At 43.5% G+C, this 15,469-nt stretch overlaps 1 protein-coding gene across 3 annotated transcripts in view; it reads left to right on the top strand.

Moving 5' to 3' along the window:
* DFFA (DNA fragmentation factor subunit alpha) overlaps nt 1-14,086 on the top strand; it is a 561,231-nt gene extending 547,145 nt beyond the window's left edge. For all 3 annotated transcript variants that reach the window (XM_044063154.1, XM_044063153.1, XM_044063155.1), the window contains exon 6: nt 13,587-14,086. In XM_044063154.1, coding sequence (XP_043919089.1) covers nt 13,587-13,793 — 207 coding nt within the window. In that variant the 3' untranslated portion in view covers nt 13,794-14,086. The remainder of the gene's footprint in view (nt 1-13,586) is intronic.
* The last annotated feature ends 1,383 nt before the right edge of the window (nt 14,087-15,469 follow it).

Raw genomic sequence — 15,469 nt, 5'->3', positions numbered from 1 at the left:
TTATTAAATTAGTGAGTTAATTGTTAATTAAGAGTTTTATTTAAGGTTGATTGTGTGGTATGTTAATCATTCTGATGAAGTCTTTGGACGAAAGCGGACAATAAACTGCAGTACGCTATTTCTTGGTTTGGAATTTTAACCTAGTGCCCAGATAATAAGCTATAAGTCTGGAAAATAAAGGCCTACACACTATACAAAGTATAGACAGAAATCAGGGGAGATGATAGTTTAAGGGGAAGTAGCGAGAGATGGGCTAAATGACGTGGATGTGTATGGGGAGCTGATGTACCTATTTAGGAATAGTAGACAGTTTAATACCATTTTCAGAGCAGTTATGTACTTTCGCGATCAGTAAGGTTTGTGAGATTTCAGGGCTTCTTATAAACAAAAACCTTCAGTGCCATGCATCCACCAGTGTCAGGCAGAGTTCAGTAGCTTGGCAAGTTTGGGACGAGGGCAGTAGCAAGGTGGATAACAGCCTGTGAAAAAGGAGGGGAGAAGGGAGAGGTTAAGTAGAGGTATTAAAAACAAGAGAGAGAAAATAAAAGCAATAAATAGTGCAGTACCTTAAGTAGTGTATAGCAGGAAAATAGGTTCAGACACAGATATGATGAAAGGAGAAGTCAGTAGTGATACGTGTAGTAAAGAATAAGAAGGCCAGGCAATAAAATATGCAAGGAGGAAAGGAAGGACCCAAAAAGAAGGGGAGTGATTAGTTGGTGACTTCAGAGGGGGAGGTAAGAAGAAAAAGCATACGAATGAGGACAGTAAGTAGAGATGGAGGAGGAGAGATTGGAGAATAAAAAAGAAAAAATTGCAAAGTTCACAGTCAGTGACAAGGATACAACCATTTACAGATACATTCATATATTCTTAGAACTAAGCCAACAGGGGAATGGAGAAAGGGCATTTTTCCAGTAGGTGTGATTGCAACTAAGGGTACAGAAGATAGGCGACAGGGGGCTAGAATTTTCTGGAGGAAACAGGCAAAGGAACTAAGATATCAGGAGCAAATTGACAAAGGAACAGAGGTATTGGGAGCAAATAACTAGATAGGGAAAGGTAATAGTATGCAATGAGGCCACGAAGAAGTTTGGACTGCAGGTTAAGGACTGCATTCCTTACCAGGGCCTGATGTCAGAGTATAGATGAAGAGAAAGGGATAGGAGAGTACTCAGTGAAAGACCTGGTCTGGTAGAGATTTTCTTTGAATCTAGAGCAGAAGCTGCTGTGAAAAAGGGGATCATTAGCAGAGTCTATAAAATATTGCATGATAACTATATTAGTCAATCAGTGGAGGTTAGAAAAGATTGGGAATAGAGACTGGAAAAGCAGTGTACAAGAGAACAATGGGAAGACATATTTATGGCTCCCAAGTATGCAACAGAAGTGTTTGCATAGGTATCATTATACCCCAAGCAGACTTCAAAGCATTTTTCTTCATGTAGATATCAAATGTTGGAGGTGTAAAAGAGGTAACTGTGAACATGTTTTTTGGAGTGTAATGGGGTGGCAGGTTTTAAAAATTTCCTGCAGAATATTCTGTTAGTTACACCCATTTGCTTCCCTGGTATTAATAAGAAAATGAGCTGGGACGCAGGATCTGAATCACCTAGACCTTAAAGTTTATTTCTGTTGTCTACCAAAAAAGCCATTACTACAAAATGAAATCAAAATCTAAGTCACCAGTATTTGAAGTACTGAATATTGTAAAAGAGATAAATGAGCTAAGAATGGGGTATTTAAAAAGTGAAGGAGCAAATTATATAGAACTAAATGAAATCTGTGGGAACAATACATACAAAGTAATGTTCAGAAGGAGGAATGAGGTTTAAGGGAAGGCAGGGATTGAACAATTTATAAAATGTTGGACTAAATGAGTTGTAAAGAAAGAATGTGTGTAATGTATAGTGTATGAAAATGAAAAAAAAAGGTTCATATGGTTTGTTTTCTTTTCTGTTAATGTCTGTGTGTCTGTGTCTTAAGTGTCTACTTTATAAAAGTGTTAAAAGAAAAAAAAGAGTTCTGGACAAAGCCAAAAATAATGGGGTTGTGGGACAGAGGCCCAAAATTAAGGTCAGTTTTTAGATATTTTAATTTACTTAAGAACTTAATATGACACCAGATTTGCATCAACATGCTTTTCTCATCAGTAACAGGTATGAAACTTTAATCTGCAGTGATATATCAGAAAATCAAAAAATTTAGGAGGAACATGGCAAATATTTAAGTCGAAATCAGAGACATTTGAAAGGTATATCAACGACTTTTATGGATTATTTTATTTATAGCTGTGAAGAAAGCAATAGCCAGAACATGCAAAAGAAATGAACTGCTGACACATCAAACTATGAAGGCAGTAAAAGAACTGGGCCTTTTGTTGTCAGATGTCATGATATAAGAAGCTGAGCTCAAAACCAGTTTGTTTTACATTGAGGGTTCTTTTGCACTGTGGTGGGAGCAGAGCTGAATTCAACCCGTTCAAGTGGGAAACTGCTAGTTTAAAAGTTTATTGTGTTCTTATCTGATTGGCCCGAGGGATTGACTGTGTAAAAGTCTTTCGTCCTGCTGGTATAAAAGCATCGTGCAAATGCAGTTCCCCATGCCTTATATATAAGCAAACCTCTTTGGTTTAAAATCCTGTATAGGAAACGCTCTCTATAATCTCCTACTGTTCACAGCTGCTCGAAGAGCTGTCAGTTTGTGCACAGGGCAGTACAGCCACAGGTCATCTTACCTGAGCTGTTCAACGTTTGGTGACTTTTGCCAGAGGTCTGCAGAGATTCTGCTGAAAACCAAAGCATCCACTGCTAAAATAAAAAAAGTACTTTTTTAAATTTTTTTTGCTGACTGTAATTTATCATTTTGTTGATTTTTTACTGTAGTTTTTGTACTTTAAAAAAGCTGTTCTTTTGCCTTAAGTAGCTAGTATAGACTTGACTAGATTCAGATTGTCTGAATCTAGACTGTATTATTACATTTGAGCATTATTCCAGCCATCTTACATTAGGAGGGTCCTGTCTGCACCCTTGTGCAGAAGTGTGTAGTCTTGAGCCTCATCTGAGTTGGAGATTACTGGAGGAAAGCTCATTGTGTGCTTTTCCATTGGTAGTTTAGCTTAAAATTGTTTTAATTTCACCTGTATTTAAGCCTTGTGTTTGTGCTCTCTCATTTGAAGTAGCGATCAGACCTGACACCCCCGAAGGAGCAAAAAAACTGAAAAATTTCTCCAAAGCAAACTTCAGCCTACTAACACAGCCAGCAGTGACTCCTATGCAGAGGAGTCCACAAATGCCCTGTATAATCACCTAAACAACTGTATAGACAGCTGTATCTGACCGGATCAAAACCAGGTCCTCCCGAAAAAAACAGGCCACCCTGGTGGACCTCAAGTATAAATAGGTTATATAACAAAAAGAGGAAACTGATGTCTAAGAACAAGAGGGAAGTTACCCAGCAGAAGAAAAATACCCTCTCCAGCTTGAACAATCAAATCAGATAGCGTGTAAAGTCATTTAAAACTAGTTATGAAACTAAATTAGCATTCCTAGGTAAGGATAATCATGTGGCATTTTTTAGCTATGTCCGAAATCTAAAAGGGAACACCCAACTGTGTGCCGAACCTATAGTGAACAGTACTGCTCATACTGAACCTGAAGAAACTGCCAACCTGCTAGCTGACAGATTTGGTGCAAATGTCACCCCTTGTCCCCACAGCCATACCCCAAAGCATACCTGACACCAGACCTCTACCTAGTATCTCCAAAGAGCAGGTCATATCCGCACTCTCCAAGGTCAAAAACACGGCCTAAGTGGGACCAGATAACATCCGAGGCTGCTTACTAAACAATCTAAAACAAGACCTAGGTTACCTAGTGGAACCACTTGGCACTGTAGCCTCAGCTGGAGCATTGGCTTTGTTCCAGCAGAGTGGAGAACAGCTACAGTAATCCCATTGCAGAAAGGGGGTTCATCAACCGACCTAGGGAATTATAGACCCATAAGCCCAACCAGCCTTATCTGCACGGCCATGGAAAGAATCATCATGGATTTTATCAGCAAGGACACAGGTGACCTTCAAACTCTTGACCTGAACCAGTTTGGCTTTGTTAAGGGTAAATCATGCTTATTGAACCTGGTTAACTTCTTCAAGAATGTTACCAAAGCCCTGGATGAAGGCAAAACAGTACATACTGCCTGTCTTGACTTAGCCAAGGCTTTTGACACAATTCCCTACTCCGGTATCATTAAGAAACTCTCTGAGTTGGGGAATTAATCCATATGTCATTAGATGGGTAGCCAACTGGCTCATAGAGGGAGAATGCATACTGTCAGAGTTGGGGTCTCCACCTCTATCAGTAGACCAGTTACCAGTGGCATACCACAAGGGTCTGTGCTGTGCCCTCTACTGTTTGGTATCTATTTCTTGGAAGTCCAGGCGAAAGTAGATGACCTGTGGCTTACCAGGTTCGCTAATGATTGCAAACTGGATGCAATCATTGAGTCCCCAAAGAATGTTAACATATTACAGAATGCAATAGTTGTAACTATTGTCAATTTATTGATGAGTCCAGATTATTTAGACATCTGGTGATGGGTCACCAATGGAGTATCAAAGCATGAGCCAGTTGTAATACCAGGCATGTTGTATACCTTGCCCACTGCCAGCTCTGTTTTCAATTCTATGTGGGTAAGACCAATAGACGTCTTAAGGAGAGGATTAGAGATCACCTCTATTGTGTCTGCAAGGGGCATGATTTTAGTGCCCTAGCCAAGTATGTGTTGAATACGGACCCGGCACACACTTTTCCATTTCAAGTACTTCATGTACTGTACCCTAACATACATGGGGGTGATTTAGGGAATCGCACTGACGTGGTAGAATTGGAATGGATCTTGAGGCTGGGGGCTCACTAGTTAATGGGGCTGAATGACAGTGTCCCTTTTAGACCATTATTGAAGTCCAGACGAAGTAATGGACCCCTTTTGTCAGCTGTAATTAATTGTATATATATTTGTTTATACATCTGCTCATATGTATCTGTTTATGTTTTTAATTTATTTTTGTTCACTTGTATCATCAGTTGCTTTTGAATGCTGCTCTATTAATATTATCACCATTAACTGTTAGTATTAGTGTCAAGTTTTTAGTTTTTATTTTGTATGTGGTACTTTAAATAGTTGCCTGATGATGTAATTTGCTGTGATAGGTTGGTCTGTTATATATTAGCATATGCTCTCAGTTTTAAATTGTCTGAAGAAGCGGCTTGTTGGTGCCGTGAAAGCATTTATGTTTTAATAAATTTTCTTTATTTTATGTTTGGAGAGTTTGTCATTGAATCTAGCATTTTTTCTGCCAGCTGTTGGGATATACTTTTATCTGTGTTTCGTGCCGTTTTTGGGATTGTTGGATATTACAGAAGGGGCCAACACAGACAAATGATTGGTGCCAAAAAGACGGACTAAAACTAAATGCATAAAAATGCTTTATCATTCCCTTTGGAAAAGAGGAAGTCCCTGCAAATTACAATATTGACAGCACCCCACCTCCCCAAGCTCAAACAAGATTTGGGAACACAGGTTGATAGCAATCTAAACTTCATCCACAGTGGTAAGGAAAGCCTTCTTTGTTGCACATCTCATAAGCAAGGTCTTCACATCCAAGACTAAGGATGTTGTAACTCCTCTGTACTCGACCCTCATCAGACCACTAATAGAGTAGAACATTCCCTTTTGCATGTACCTCAGCAGACACCTGCAGCAGCTGGAGAGAGCACAGAGGTTTCTCATGAAGAAAATTCAGGGTCTCTAAAACATGACCTACATGGAAAGACTGAAAGTCCTGTCACTGTACTCTGTATCTTACAGGCTGCTGAGAGGCGACTTGTGCCTGGCCTACAGAGCAGTCTTTGACCCTAACCTAATGATGTTATGTGATCCTATCTCGCCTACATTCTGACTGATGGGTTCGGAGCCGATCCCTCTGCTCCGACTCGGCACGCTTATGCCAAAGAGCGAAGTCTCTTATTGGCTGAGCTTACTATATCCCAGGATGCACCACTACCAGTCCCCCAGATCTCGTTTGCCGCTAACTAGCAAAGACGTGGTCTCGAGCTGGCTGAGCTAAGTAGTGTCTTTTCACTAACTTTTTCTGTCAGAAATTTGCTAATTCTTTAACAAAAAGTTGTTTTAACGGCTACTCTGTGCTGTTGTGTGTGTTTGAAAACTTTTTTGTGGAAAATTTGTGTGTGATTGGTGTTTGTTCTGGTTACAGGCTCCCTTGATCCGTAGGGCCTTTCCTGTTGGTTAATCCCTTTTGAACCTTAGGGGTTCTTGAATTCCTTTATACATTTGTTCACTGTTGTTCAATTGGCCTTTATTTTAATTGCGCTATCATTGTAAACGGCAAGTTAATCTTTGTAGGGTCAGTCCTTTCCAACAAAGTTTTGTCTGTGAGAGAGTTATTCAATTTTACTTATAATGTCTCAGGCACCTAGGCCTTCGGGCTTCAAGAAGTGCACTAAATGTAGTTTTAAAATGTCTATCACGGATGACCACTCTCTCTGTGTATATTGTTTTGGCGCCAAACATTTGCAGGAGTCCTGCAGCGTGTGTCACGCTTTTTCCTCGAGGGTCCTCCAAGAGAGGAAAAATAAGCTTATATTGAAAGGCCTTATAAAACCCTCTTTTGAAGAAGCTTTAGCATCCTCTCCTTCTCCTGCTAAAGAAAGGGCGCCGGCTCCGACCAGTCCGTCGGACCCGACCGCCAAAAACATAGGCAGGCTTCTCCTTCGGCTCCAAGGACTTGAGCCGAGGGCGAACAGTCTGCCTCGATGCCTCCAGTCTCGACTCCTCTGGCTTCGGAGCCGATGGCTGGGGCATCGAGGCGGGTCACCTTCATCGGCTCCACTGGTCTCGGAGCCGATGAAGGTTGTCCGCCAGACACTTCCTCCTCGGCGCCTAAGTCCTCCTCGGCACCGATGGAAACTGGTTTGGGTATTCCTTCGGCGCCGATAGTTATCGAGTCGCCTCGGAGCCGGTCCCCTAGCCCCTTGGGGCTGTTGGAGAGGCCAACTCGAACCCGTTCAGTCTCCTCTAGGTCATCGAGGATGTCAGATTCGGACATAGACAGGGTGCTCCAAAGACTGTTCTAGTCCCCAGTCTTTCAAAAATTTGTTTCGGCTCCGACCCAATTGGCTTCGGAGCCGATAGCCCATTCCATTGCCATTCCTCCTCCGACCACTTCGGCTCCGTCGGAGCAGGTGCTGTTGGAGCCGGTGGAGATCCTAGGGTCGGCTCCGACCCTTACTCCAACCCCGGCCTTCGGGTCCGAGTTTGGCACGCGGACTTCTTCGGCCGGACCCGGGGTGACGTTTCGGGACCTATGCTGTCGGTTCCGAGCCTCCCTCTCGGTGCTTCGGCTGTGGGACTTCCGTCTGCTATCATGGCTCCGGGGACCGGACACTCCCAGGATTCTGGGGGTCCGGCTTTCAGAGCTATGAGGAGTGCCTTGGCCAAGTCTTCTTCGGCCATCTCTACGGCTTTACCGGCACCTTCCTGGGCGTGGAGACTGGGTCTTTGGCAGTTCCCCTGTCCCTAGGCAGAGGAGCCCGGGCCTGAGGTTACCCCACTGGGGTTCCCTCCTCCTGAGGGTTCTTCGGAGTTGTCTTCGGAGGAGCCCCCAAGGAAGAGATCGTGCAAGAGGAAGCACGTGGACTCCCCCGAGTCTCTTACATCGGACACTGATCTTGATGATGCGGAGGGGTCCCCAAAGTCGTCCTCGGATGATGTCTCATTCGCAGACATTTTAGAGATCCTTAAGCAACAAGGCGGCTGGATATCCAAACCCCCCTCTGCTGATGAGTCAGTGCTTTTCAAGGCCTTTGGGGCTCAGCCCTCCGCCTCCTGGGTGTCTCCGCCCTTCGACGAGCTCCTGGATTTGGTTTGTCGAAGGGCGTGGGAACATCCAGATACTGTGGAACCAGTGCCTTCTCGCCCTAACAAATTTTTGTCTGCCCCACCCGAGAAGGAGTTCTTGACAAAAGGCGTGGCTGTAGATGCCATGGTGGTGGCATCTGCTACACAACAGGATGTGGCAGAGGCTTCAACGTCCGTCCATCCTCCTAATAAGGAGTCTAGGAGCATGGACCGGTACGGGAAGCGCACCCTGACTTCAGCGGCCTTTACACTAAGGTCCCTGAATTATTTGGCACATTTTACCAGGCTACAGAGGGATCTGGTCAAGGAGCTGTCAGACTCCCTCTCAGGTAACCTACCTGAGCAGCTAGCCCAGTCGGTTAGCTCTCAGTTGGCTATCCTTACCTCGATTTCTAACTCGTCCATGAGGCTCATTTCATATGCGGCTGAAGGGGCGGGCAGAGCGGCAGGCACAGGCGTGGCTCTACGGAGACAAGCCTGGCTCCGTTTGTGTCATTTTGCGGAGGCCTTCAAGTCTTCCTTCGCCGACGCTCCCTTTGATGGGTCCTCTTTGTTTGGACCTAAGGTTAAAGACACTCTTACCCGCTGTGAGCAAGAGGGAAAAACTTTATCTGCCATAGGTGCACGTTATTCCACTCCCTTTCAGCCTTATCCCAAGGCTAAAGGAGGAGGGAAGATGTGGTTCCGCAAATCACGTAAGTTTTTTCCTCAACAGCAGGAAGATTCCCCTTCCAGAGGCAGAGGACGGGGAAATTTTTCTGGGAGACGCCGTCCCAGCGGCGGCAGAGGGCCCCGCAGTTCTGGAGACCGCGAGTCCTTTCGTGGCTCTTCAGCCTCCCACACTTCATGAGGGATTGCCCGGCTGTGCTGCTCGAGCCAGTCGGGTGCCGCTTGCCAAGCACCTAAAAGCCTGGGAGTCTATCACTCAGGACAGATGGGTGCTTCGGATTATTGCCGGAGGTTACACCATTCCCTTCACACACTCACCCCCACCGTCCAAAAAAATCCCGGACCCACCACCCAGTCAAAGGGAAATTGCAGCCGCAGAAGCGTCAAAGCTGCTAGAAAAAGGAGTCATCCAACCGGTCCCCACAGACCAGATCAGATCCGGAAATTACTCGAGGTTCTTTTTAGTGCCAAAAAAGACAGGGGACCTGAGACCAATATTGGATCTCAGCAAACTAAACCAGTCCGTCATGAAGTCCAAATTCCGAATGGTCACTTTACAATCCATTCTCCCATTGTTGGAGAAGGATGTTTGGATGTGCTCCATAGATCTCAAGGACGCCTATTATCACATACCGATACATCAGGCGTCCAGGAGGTATCTGCGCTTCAGCCTGGGAGACAGTCACTTCCAATTTTGTGCACTGCCCTTTGGTCTCACCACAGCCCCCAGGGTGTTCACCAAGTGTTTGGCAGTAGTGACTGCTCACCTGAGGAGTCTTGGATTCCAAGTGTTTCCCTATCTGGACGACTGGCTCCTGACTGCCACCACCAGGCATCTACTAATAGACAACCTCAAAGCCACCATCTCCTGGGTGCTACCCTGGGAATTACATTCAATTGGTCAAAGTCTGTCTTGCTGCCCTCTCAGCGCATAAGATTCATAGGAGCAGAGATAGACTCAAAATTGATGCGTCTTTCTTCCTACCGAAAGGATTCAAACTTTACAAGGTCTAGTTCAAGCCCTGCTTCCAAGATCCAAAGCCCCAGCCAGGATGGTCCTGCAACTTTTAGGTTCGATGTCTGCCACGGTTCTCCTAGTTCCACTGGCAAGATTGCACATGAGGATTCTTCAGTGGCTGTTATCGACACAATGGTCCTTTCAGAATCTCCCCCTCAATCACCCCATTCTGATTACAGAAACTTGCAAACGGGACCTCCGCTGGTGGCTTCAGCCATCCAATCTGAATCAGGGAAAACCTTTTGTTATCCCCCCTCCGGTGGCCACCCTGACAACGGATGCCTCCCAGACAGGGTGGGGGGGGGGCATTGTCTGGGCAGGTTAGTTCAGGGTTCTTGGCTTCCAGACGAAACTTTTCTCCATATCAATGTATTAGAAATGAGGGCTGTACTTCTGTCCCTACAGGCCCTCCACAAGTTTCTCCCTCAAGGCATTATCGCTATCCACACAGACAACATGTCGGTGGTCTGGTATCTAAACAAACAAGGAGGGACCAGATCTTACGCCCTTTGCAGAGAGGCCATGAGGGTGTGGGAATGGGCTGTAGCTACCAACCGTTTCTTGGTAGCGACCCACATTCCAGGGAAATCCAATATATTGGCAGACAGATTAAGCAGGACGATTCTCTCTCCTCACGAGTGGTCCCTGAACGAAACAGTAGCAGCTCAGGTTTTCAGAAGATGGGGGACCCCGTGCTGCGACCTGTTTGCAACACCACAAAACACAAAGTGCAAAAGGTTCTTCTCCTTGACTCCGCGTCAGGGGGAGGCAGCTACGGATGCTCTAGCCCAACCTTGGCCAACAGGACTACTTTATGCCTTTCCTCCGGTCCCACTTCTCCCCAAAGTCATCCAGAAAGCTTCTCAATTGGGGTCCACAATGATACTAATTGCTCAAGACTGGCCTCGTCAGGTATGGTTCCCCTACCTAAAGAAACATGCGGTGGACGATCCTTGGTTTTTGGATCTAACTCCGGATCTGCTGATTCATCAGTCGGGACGACAACACCAGTCCCTTCACACTTTGAAATTGACAGCTTGGCTCCTCCACTTCCGACTTTAGTCAGAAATCACACCTTAGACCCGGAAGTTATTCACATTTTATCTTCGGCCCACAAACCCACCACTAAAAAATTGTACCTCAGTAAGTGGAAGAGGTCTGCTATCTGGGCTCAACTCAGGGGCTTAGACCCTATCACTGCCCCAATACCAGAGGTTTTGAAATTTATAACATCCTTATTTAATCAAGGATCTTCAGTCTCTACTATTAAAGTCCAACTAGCGGCTATCTCCAAATTTCACGAATCCATGGATCCACCGTTGATGAGCAGCAGATTATGCAAAACTTTCATTAAAGGTGCTGGGCTGTTAAGACCCCCAGTTTATCACCCTGCGCCTCCGTGGGATCTTGATTTGGTACCGTGCCTTAACATCTTCCCCTTGAACCGGCTGCTACATGTGAGTTAAAATATCTGTCTTGGAAAACTGCCTTCTTAGTTGCAATTACCTCTGCAAGAAGAGTTTCAGAGCTTCAAGCCCTATCTATCAAACCACCGTACTTGATTTTTCACAAGGATAGAGTATCACTTAGGCCTAACCCATCTTTTGTTCCAAAGGTTTGTTCTAGTCTCTGTCTCCAACAATCTCTAGAGCTACCAGTTTTCTTTCCAAAATTCTCCAACTAAGCGAATACACCCTCCATAAATTGGATGTTCACAGGCAATTGCGCTTCTATCTAGACAGGACTCAACAAATTCAAAATCAGACCAGTTGTTTGTGTCCTTTTCAGATAATAAATTGGGTAAAACCATCACTAAAGCTACTATCTCCAAATGGATTAGAGATTGCATAACTCAGGCTTATTCCGCTTCAAATAAGCAACTTACAACATCTATCAAAGCTCACTCTACCAGAGCTATGGCTACTTCTATTGCTTTTCATTCCAAGCTCGCTATTTCTGAGGTTTGTGCTGCGGCTACTTGGTCCAACCCGCACACTTTCATTTCCCACTATAAATTGGATGTGGCATCTAAAGGGCGAGCATCATTTGGTTCCACGGTACTCAGGAGTGTTTTCCAGTGAGCCACCCAGGATTCAGGTGCTAGGACGCTGTCCCATCAGTCAGAATGTAGGCGAGATAGGATCACATAACATCTTTTAGTTATGTACTCACCATAACTTCAGATGTTTGGGATCCATCTCGCCTACATTCCTAATACCCACCCTCCTTCCCCCTGCCTTGGAGATCAGAAGAGATTGAACGGTTTTGAGTTCTACTGTTTTTTATCTTGTTTCATCTGACGATGTTATATAAGCAGCATGTGTGTCTGTGTATGTATGCGGACAAACTAGATCTGGGGGACTGGTAGTGGTGCATCCTGGGATATAGTAAGCTCAGCCAATAAGAGACTTCGCTCTTTGGCATAAGCGTGCCGAGTCGGAGCCGAGGGATCGGCTCCGAACCCATCAGTCAGAATGTAGGCGAGATGGATCCCAAACATCTGAAGTTATGGTGAGTACATAACTAAAAGTTAATGTATATTCACAAATTAAATGGGACAAGAATCATTCACCCAAGGGATCTCAACCTAGCCTGTGACATTAAAAGAACATGCTGGACAGACAGATTTATTTCCCAGAGATTGCCACTCCTATAGAACAAACTCCCAATTCACGTGAAGCAGATCTCTTCAATGACCCTATTCAAGCTCAGCCTTGACAGCTGGATGGGAGACCATAAATTCATCCTGGAGGTGGCATTCTGTGTCTTTCATGGGCAGGGGCAGTCAGTGCTGATCATATACTCACTCTACGAATAACAGCCGTCTAACCAAGGTCAGTTAGGGAACATGGGTATAATATGGCTAGGCTTGTAAAGGCTCTAGTGCCATTAGCCTAATAACCTCCAATGAACCTATAAGAAAAAAAAGCATGTTGAAATGGATACCTTGGACTTTGCCACTGTCATTGCCAAAAGTGTGCAAAAATAAAAGACATTATGGGACGTCTGAGTCATGAGTAATGATTCCAAGCTTTATATACAGTATTATGAATGTGTTCCCTTGTATTTTTTTTTTTTACTTTTAATGGTTTGATAGAATGTAAAACCTCAACAGCAAATGGCTGTTATTATTTTATTAAAAGCTAAAAGATTATTTTGTAATTTTATTTGTGAATTGCTTCCATCAGTAAAATTCATTTTATTTATCCATTGTTGACCAGGTTAGTCCCATTAGGCTAGTATTCTCTTTTCAGGGGAGACCTGAGGTGGCATTTATACTACTGCTAGAGTGAAATTTGGCCAGGGTTTTGGGGGATTTCCCCTACTCTTTGAATGGTGCCTTGGTAACTTTTACTTCCACTTGAGTTACTTCCAACTCAAACAGATGGGGCCCTCGGTTTTGATACTATGTACATATTTTTGTTTTTACATTTTTATCCTGTAAATGTGTTAACACTCTTTTTATTTGTCAATTTTGTTTATAATTTCTGTTACTTGTGACAATTTGTATGTAAGCTTAGACTGGAGCTTTTCTCCTCGGGCCTTTGCTGAAAATGGGCACTGTCCTAGTCAGACCATCCCGGTAAACAAATGTAAAATAAATAAATAAGGACAGCACATACAGGAGTTTAGCACTCCCTTATGCAGCAGTTGATTTATCTGGTGTAGGAATAGAACTGGCAGCCTTCTGCACCTAAGGCAAATGTGCTGCCTTTTGCGCCACTGTCATTGCCAAAAGTGTGCAAAAATAAAAGACATTATGACACGTGAGCACTGACATTGCATACCACAGGCTTTCAGGTAAGTGGTTTGAACAGACTCCAGGTTACTCTGATTTTGCTGATAATTTTGCATTTGTACAAGTGGACCCTTTTTGCAACAGACCATCAAACCAGCTGTTGATTGTATGATGGTACAGAGATTATCAGATCATCTCTGTTATGTTTTCTTTATTCTGCAGGTAGTGGTTAAAGAGAATGTGGATGTTCTGGTATCAGCTCTTAAAGTTGAAAAACAGAAGGCTTTGTCTCTACAGCAGGCTTGTGAAGAAGAACTGAATCATCGTTTAGAGCAGGTGAAGATCCTGCATTCTCTCAGCAGCTGCTCCAAAGGGAGGAAAACTGAAGAGGATAATGTGGATGTTGCACAGACTAAACGCAAGAAATAACTACCTTAACTAACTTCCGTTGTATTTTCACATTTAGTTTTATGGGCGATGGATGCTTGATCTCCTTGCTAAACATGAACTACAAGGATATATGTAAACATAACGTGAACTCTTACCTTAATGATGGACATTAAATAACAGTTTAATAAATGATATGGATTGCATTTTACAAAGCATAGTATATTTTTATGTATTTTTGCATTAAGTACTGCCATTTGACTACAGAATGTACTTTTTTAAATGGATCATCATTTTTGTCTGTATAAATAATAAATGGAGAACAAAACAAACAACTCAGGGAATTGTTTACTTGCTGGAAGCCAGGTAATTTGTTTAATTGCAATTAAGGATGTTTAAGCTGCAGTGCAGTATATGTCCTCAGCTCTTTTACACTCCCCAGGCACTGCCAATGATTCCATTAGTTTGAAGTGCTGTAGTTGACATTCTGCTAAACACAACAAACATGTATGCTAAGAGATTTGTGGGCTTCATCGGTACAGACTTCCCTGTACCAGTTAATCCACTTCACAACTAGAGGTGAGAAAATTCTGGACTTGGATTTTACCAATATGGAGCAACTTTGCTTCCCACCAATTGTAGCTTCCTCTCCGGTCATATCAGACAATAAATCAATCACATTCTCCATAAAACTGAAGCCTGAAACATCTTCCAGTAGTTCAGTGTTGAAAGATTATGCAAATGTTAATTTACTAAAAATGAGTGATAAACTGGCTAAATTCAAAAACCTGAATGTTGGAAACCAAATATAAAGAGGATCTACAATTAAAGAAGAATATTCATTATACACAAAAAATAAATCTAACTTCCAAAATGCCAAAAATGTTCTTGCTAAAGTGAACAAGGAACTCCTGACACTGATCAAATTAACCAAAGCCAGATTGATATAAAATAGCTACTCAAAGAATAACCATAAAGCTTTAATTTTGGTAGAAATCTCAGAAACAATGCAGAGCAGATAGTAAATGATATCACATACTTGGACCCAGAAGACATAGCCAATGTACTAGCAAACAAAATTAGCTCAAACTTCACTCCCTCTCCTCTCCAGTATTCTCAGATCATATATCCCCAGCTACAACACCCCAGTCTCCCAAAAACAAGTTTTCATGGTGCTGTTTATGGCCAAGTACACTATGTCTGTGGGAATTAGATAACGTATCAGGCTGCTTGCTGGTCAGCTTGAAACATGACTAGTCTGATCCCCTTCTGAAGCTACTTAGTATCAGCCCCAAAAGAGGCTTCATGCTGGATGAATGGAGGAAAGTAACAATTAATGTTCATCATTCCCACTGCTTATTGGTATTTTGAGTTACGTGCCAAGGTAACCCTGTACTGGCCAGTTTTCAAAAGCTTAGACTCCCCCTCCCTCTCTCTTCTTATAACAGTTGATTGGCTAAGCATATCCTGAGAGGGAAGCCTTCAGCTTGCTTGAGGAAGTGAGTGCTCAGTCTTTTTGTGCCAATCAAAGAAGAATGTTGTCCGACTCTTCACAGGATCCAGTGCTGTTTTTTTTTAACATCTTACTTTATACTCCTCTTCATATTAATTTATCAGTCACCCTCTCCAGCACTTTCATGGAGTGTGTATGAAGTTTGATATCTCTATACTGCCCACAGTTGTGAATGTCATCTTTGTTCTTGTACGTTGGAACTAGA

The sequence above is a fragment of the Protopterus annectens genome, chromosome 2.part1 (assembly GCF_019279795.1).
Source record: "Protopterus annectens isolate FY-2018-M chromosome 2.part1, PAN1.0, whole genome shotgun sequence".
NCBI lineage: Eukaryota > Metazoa > Chordata > Ceratodontiformes > Protopteridae > Protopterus > Protopterus annectens.
This window is presented reverse-complemented; position numbering and strand designations above follow the sequence as displayed.